Below are 6,784 nucleotides of genomic sequence, written 5' to 3' on the forward strand. Positions count from 1 at the left end.
GTGTAAGTTAATTTTTAAATTGAATTAATTGTCATTTATATTCAATAGTATAACTTATTTGGCCTCTTCTAGAGTCTGTTGGCCTATTCTAGACTCAATTACTTGGCTTATTCTAGAGTCGATTAAAAAATATTTATATGAAAAATTAGATTTAATGAGAATCAGGATAGAAGTCTTGAGCCACCTTTGCATCACCTAGCTAGGAGAATGGAAAATGGCAAGTTCAGGGATGAACCTTAGGATGAAGTCAAAAATTAATATAGACAAGAAATAGTAAGAGTTGAGAGAATATGAATGGGCAAATACATTCCCGTTATAACCTATTATGTCACTTATCATGCTTCAATGCAAAGAAAAGAAAACTTATAATGATTTAAGTAATAAAATTATTGGGAAGCATAACTGAAAAATCCAATTATGTTTTGGCTTTCAGGCAAAGCTTGATCTAGAAGTTTAATTTTATATATAATCAAGGACTAATTCTTTTCCATTATCTCTACTCTGCCTTGGTCCATTATGAAATCATCAAAATTGATTTAGCTCATAAAAGCAAGATGACAGCAACCAGGGCTACATACTTGCTCATTTATGTTCAGTGGGAGAGTAAGTTTGCCTCTTCTCTAGTCATTGAACTCAGGGCACGGGCTCCATACAAGTTGTACCAACCTAAGCCACTGAGCCACTTACTTGGTCAGTGGAATGCTAGGTGCCTCTTGGTGAAGCTCGCCTGGGCTATGTGGCTACCCTGGCCAAACACTCTGGCAGACAGTATAGAATTGTGCTGATTAGCTGATGCTGGGGATGGAGTCACTCCCACCCAGACTACAATGGTTGCTGGGGAGACAATGAACCACCTCCACTCCACTTCCATTTCTTAGGAAACTGCTTTTGAACTGGTCTTTCTAATAAGCACCTGGGCTGAGATGCAAAAACTTTTATCCTGATCAAAATAAGTGTATGTAGAGCTTAAACAGAGAGCCTCTTAATTGCTAAACTCAGTCCCGTGGCTGTATGGTAAAATGAATGCCTTGGTTTTACAGGGCACTGTACACTTTCCAGAACAAATCATCCAGAACAAACCCAAATCATCATCTAACCATTACATCAATCTTCAGGCCAGCTCTGAACAGCCACCATTACCTCCTTTCATTGGCAAAGTTATCCGGGTCCAGGAGGACAATGGAAGAGCCAGTGTAAGAGCCAAGGCTCTTCTGTCCTAGGCTGGCAACTTTCCATTGCACAGATTACTGTGAACGGTCTCTGAAGGCATGGCACCTTTGGAAGGAATAGCAAATAAAAGTATTACGTAGTTGAAAGAATAATAGGGCATATCAGTGGTTCTCTATTGCTGTCCACCATTCGAAATAAATCAGTGTCAGAAATCTACCACATTAAGCATTTCTTCAATCACTTAACGAAGGCACTGGTAGGTTCTCCTTTATCACCTCTGCACTTAAATCTGCAAATCCTAAATCAGGGCAACCGATGAGATCATTGAACTCATGCCATCATATTTTAATTCCTTAACCTAATAGCACATTGATTCTAGTTACTTTTCATCCCAAAGTTACTAAGTTGTAAGTAAGCCACATGATATAAAACCAAAGATGTCGTTTATATTTGACTTCATCTTCTAGTAGCACACTGAAGACAATTACTCTAATAAACTGTAAGCTTTGTTCTGTACTACTGTTTTAAAAAAAATCTTTGAGGTTCTTATGAAAGACAAGAATGAGATTTGTCTAGTACTTTTAAAAACGTTCCACAGCTGTGTGATACTGCTGCTAGTTTTCTGCTCGATGACTTTCTTCTTAATTGCTCTAAAATGGCTTCAGATCTGTAGACATTAAAATATTATTGATTTTTGTTCTTTCCTCTAACATGCACCTGAAAAATAGTTACTTAAAAATCTCAGACAGCAACAGTAGTCATCAGAAGGACAAAGGCTGCATTATTTGCAGCAAACATCCAAATTGCTCTATAACCACTGAATTTGCTATTCTTCTAGCTGCCCCACTGACCACAACCTGCCAACAGGCAGAAGGCTACATGGACAAAGGAGAGGGCAGGCCTAGCCCACTCCCATCCCAAGCAACCTAGTTCATCTCCCACATTAATTCATGAATGCCTCCTAGACAGTCTGTACAATAAGCAGATGGAAACTCAATTTAAGGAGATGGAAACTTACTTATGGGCTAAAGTGTCTACATGACAGTGGTGTCTTAGGCTATACCATGTAGAAAATGTATTTGCAGAATAATTACTATCTGTGTGTTGGTCTGTTTAGATTGAGAATCTAATACACAGTAGGCTAACAAGGCTTTAACATATTAAGGCCTTTCCTTGGGTTGGGAGGCTGTATTATATCCACGGCTTTACTCACAGTCTAAGTCCCCTGCAAAGATAATTCTTAAAGATTTCCATGACATTCGGCTCTGATTCTGCAGCCAGCAGAGCCAGTCCTACCTGGAGTATCTGTGAAATAATGAGTTAGTTTCCCACTGTGAGCCCTCCTTTATAATTCCAATTTCAGCTGGAAAGTCTTTGAAGAGATGATTGAACCATATCGTCTCCATGAAAGCTGCAAAGATTTAACAACTGCTGAGAAATTAAAGAGAGAAAGCCCATGGAAAATTACAGATGCAGAACTGGAAGCAGTCAAGGAAAAGGTAAGGACTTGTCTTAATTTTTACTTTACTGTCTAACTAGCTGAAAAAGAAAACAGTGGTGATTCAAAGATCAACAAGTAACACATCTGTTATAGAATTTCATTATTCAAGATCTAGGGTTTCTGCATTTTCAAGTGCTTTCAATCACATTACTGCATATGAGGATTTAGAAAATGGCTTTCATTTAATATAAAATCAATTCTTTTTTTAAAAGATTTTTTAAAAACCAGATTATTGATATATAGTGAAGTCTCCTTTCAAATTTAATTTTATAGAACAGGAGAGAGATCCATGGGTCTAAAATAATTTAAGTCAAGTCAATATGTGTGCAAAGTAGATAAAGGTAATTGACTCACAATTTAACACAGTAACAATTTTAACATGAGGTTACAAAAACTAACAAAGCAATCTGAGAAAATACTTAATTGGAACAATGATTATGAAAGTTGGATGAGGCACATGTATATAGGAGGGATATAATAAATAAACTACATTAGGGGCTGAACTTGAAACAATTTAGAACAGAGATACTAAAGCCTTTCAAATTTAGTGGAGAAAATACTGAGCTAAGATTTATAAACTGTGCATAATAAACTTCTCAGTTCTTTGTTTGCTTGCTCGTTTATTTATTAGGGGCTTGGGAAGATTTTTTTTTTTAGTTTTTATTTTTTTATTTTTACAAGAGGGAGAGAGAGAGCTGGCAATGGGGCAGAGAGAGAAGGAGAGAGAGAATCTAATCAGGCTGCATGCCCAGCACAGAGCCAGATGTGGGACTCTATCTCAGGACCCTGAGATCATGGCCTGAGATGAAATCAAGAGTCGCTTAACCAACGGAGCCACCTAGGAGCCCCTAATTTCACATTTTAATTTAAATTCCAGTTAGTTAACATATAGTATAATATCAGTTTCAGGTGTAGAATTTAGTGATTCAACACTTCCATACAACACTGAGGGCTCCTGGCAACAAGTGCCCTCCTTAGAGCTCATCACACACTTTGCCCATCCCCTGCCCACCTCCCTCCAGCAACCCTCAGTTTATTCTCTGTAGTTAGTAGTCGCTTTTTGGTTTGCCTCTCTCTCTCTCTCTCTTTTTAATAAACTGCCCACTTGTAACAAAGATTTTTCACGTAATTGAGCAAATCATACATCTAAGCCTTGGTTTCTGAACCACTGAAATACAGTAATAAGTATTATTCTCACCACTGTAAAAATCATCAATGTTGTTATTTTTTCCAAGTGAGTCTTGGCTGCCTTTTAGTTGAAACCAGTCCCCTGTGCTGATAAAATATTCAAAGAGCCTAAACAATGTAGACTAGGATATAATTTATGTTTTTAGGATATCAAACTGGTATCAAGATTGGTAGTTCTTCCCCCTCAAACCTGTTCCTGATTTGACTGTTCTCACCTTCTCTTTACCATTATCCATGTTTTCTGCTCGCTTTTTTTTCCCCTTAGAATTTAATAAGCCACTCTAGTACAACAACCACCTGGTCTTATTCTTTATAATTCTAGAATTTCTCATGAGCTTTTAAAAAATGAGTTTCCAGGGGTGCCTGGGTGGCTCAGTTGGTTGAGCGTCTACCTTCGGCTCAGGTCATGATCTCAGGGTTCTGGGCTCCAGCCCCACATCAGGGTTGCTGCTCGGCAGGAAGCCTGCTTCTCCCTCCCCCACTCCCCCTGCTTGTGTTCCCTCTCTCACTGTGTCTCTCTCTGTCAAATAAATAAAATCTTTTTTAAATAGCGAAATAAGTAAGTCGGAGAAAGACAACTATCATATGATCTCCCTGATATGAGGGAGAGGAGATGCAACATGGGGGGTTAAGGGGGTAGGAGAAGAGTAAATGAAACAAGATGGGATTGGGAGGGAGACAAACCATAAGTGACTCTTAATCTCACAAAACAAACTGAGGGTTGATGGGGGGAGGGGGGTTGGGAGAGGGGGGGTGGGGTTATGGACATTGGGGAGGGTATGTGCTATGGTGACTGCTGTGAAGTGTGTAAACCTGGCGATTCACAGACCTGTACCCCTGGGGATAAAAATATATGTTTATAAAAAATAAAATAAAAAAATATGTAAAAAAATAAAAAATATATATACATAAAAAACATTAGTTTCCAAACCTGAAGGAAATAACTAATTTTTTTTTAAGTGAGGTTTTCCTACTTCTCCATAATTTGGGGTAAGGAGATAGATTCTCCTCCGTAATTCTGGGTAGAACTGCCCTCAACAAAATCTGAATGTTGTCCACAGAGCTACCGCCAAGTTCGACTGAACGAACTGTTACAGGAGCACTCCAGAGCCGCTAATCTCATTGTCCTGTAAGTATCGCTGCAGACATTGAAAAATGTTCCAAGGGGGAATCTTAGGTAAATGGGTTAATTGACTTAAAAAGTCATGATGATTCAGGTGGAAAGCTTTTTTTTTTAAAATGGAACATGTGGGATTTTAGTGAAGGAAAATAAATGCCACCCTGGGACCCTGCCCCTTGGACTTTCTGTCTGGAGGCCCCGCCCGCAGAACCTTGGCTCCCCCTTCCGACCGACCCTGCCCCGGGAACCCGCCCCTGGAATCCCCGCCCAACAAGCCTCTCGTCAACCACTGAGGCTCACGGGCTCCTTCCCCGCGTCCTCCTGAGGTAGATTCCACAGCATGATCGGGAGGCTCCTCTCTGTGTTGGAAGAGGCCAAGGTAAGAGAAAAAGGAAGAAGATTCTTCCCTTTATACTCTTGCTCTTCACCCCGCAAATGTTCGAGGTGTACTGCTGGAAATAGGAATGTTTCCTTAAGGATTGATAGCTGAACATGAAAAACCCCTCTTTCACATTTATACCTCATGACCTGAGGCCTGTGTATGAAGAGTCCTATGTCTTCAAGGTCTACACTGGGGGACTACCCACCTGAGGCCTCAAACAGTCTCCAGAACTGGGTACAAGGATTCACCTAGCGGTTTTCTGAGGTTTCTGCCAGATGTAAGAGCTTTAAACTATTGGGAGAATCATTTCCATCAAAAAAAAAAAAAAAAAAAAAGAGATACTGGTTGATCAAATTTTCTGTTTCAAGAGGAGTGAGAATTGATAGTTCTGTTTTGTTGCTGCTTTACAATGCCTAAGCCTGTTTTTCTGGTTTACAGAGAATTTGTCTTATCTGAGAAATACATCAGTTTGATATCTATATTCAGGATAATTTCAGAGCTTTCATGTTTAGGGGGAGGGTTACAAAAGTTTCAGGTCACTGGTTATTAAATAGCTCAGATGATTAGTGATGTTACTGCCTGTAGTAATTGTCACTTTTAAAATTTTTCTTCCATACTGTCAGGAGCCTGCCAGTGGCAAGAAAAGGATCTATATCCGATTGGTTGTACATGGCTTGGTTGGAAATCCTCACCAAGAACCTCCCTCCTGTTTTACTAGTTAGAGGAAACCACAAAAATGTCCTGACATTTTATTCTTAATCCATGAAAAGATTTGAACACATCTTAACTTCATGTATGAATAAATAAGAAACGCATTCTAGTGCTTTATGTTGTAAATCTGATCTGTGGATATACAAACCTGAGACAATCGCACAGGATTCCATATAAACCATGTCAGCATTATTTTTTTTTTCATTATATATTGGGGGCTGCTTTTTTTCTTTATCAGCCTCGGATAATGCCACCCCTAGAAAAACATCGTTATTGTTGCAGTTGTTGATAAACAAGGAAATTAAAGAAACCATGCTGGCTTGTGCTCCTAAAAATCACAAACTTCATTGTAAACTTCTCCAGGCAAACCTAATCTCCTGTTTGCTGCTAGGCCCCTGTAGAGGCCTCAGCCCCACAGCAGGTCCTCATTAAATGTTTATTGACAGGCTAGTCAGTAACCGTGGGTGGTTATCAAAGGCAAAGACCAGCTGGGCAGGAACTACGATTATGCTTGGCCTTCTGAGAGGCTTATACCTACAAAGAAGATTTGAAAATCAATAACTGAAAACTTTAAGAAGTCCTTGAGTATACAAAATGTTTAAAGCAGTTACCTAAATAAGGTTATTTAATGTAACACAGCATATATACTTAGAGAGATCTGAGCGATCATTGATAACCTGTGGCCTCAATTTGCTGCTGACTGAAGAGTATG

The 6,784-nt window shown here is 39.2% G+C and overlaps 1 protein-coding gene across 2 annotated transcripts in view; it reads left to right on the forward strand.

The window, feature by feature from the left end:
• The window catches only part of LOC111160858 (solute carrier family 12 member 1), an 85,593-nt gene extending 79,333 nt beyond the window's left edge, over positions 1-6,260 (forward strand). For both annotated transcript variants that reach the window (XM_022524246.1, XM_022524251.1), the window contains exons 24-26: positions 2,534-2,669; positions 4,921-4,988; positions 5,985-6,260. In XM_022524246.1, coding sequence (XP_022379954.1) covers positions 2,534-2,669; positions 4,921-4,988; positions 5,985-6,120 — 340 coding nt within the window. In that variant the 3' untranslated portion in view covers positions 6,121-6,260. The remainder of the gene's footprint in view (positions 1-2,533; positions 2,670-4,920; positions 4,989-5,984) is intronic.
• The last annotated feature ends 524 nt before the right edge of the window (positions 6,261-6,784 follow it).

Source organism: Enhydra lutris, unplaced genomic scaffold (genome assembly GCF_002288905.1).
Source record: "Enhydra lutris kenyoni isolate GAN:26980312 unplaced genomic scaffold, ASM228890v2 scaffoldscaffold4, whole genome shotgun sequence".
NCBI classification, from domain to species: domain Eukaryota; kingdom Metazoa; phylum Chordata; class Mammalia; order Carnivora; family Mustelidae; genus Enhydra; species Enhydra lutris.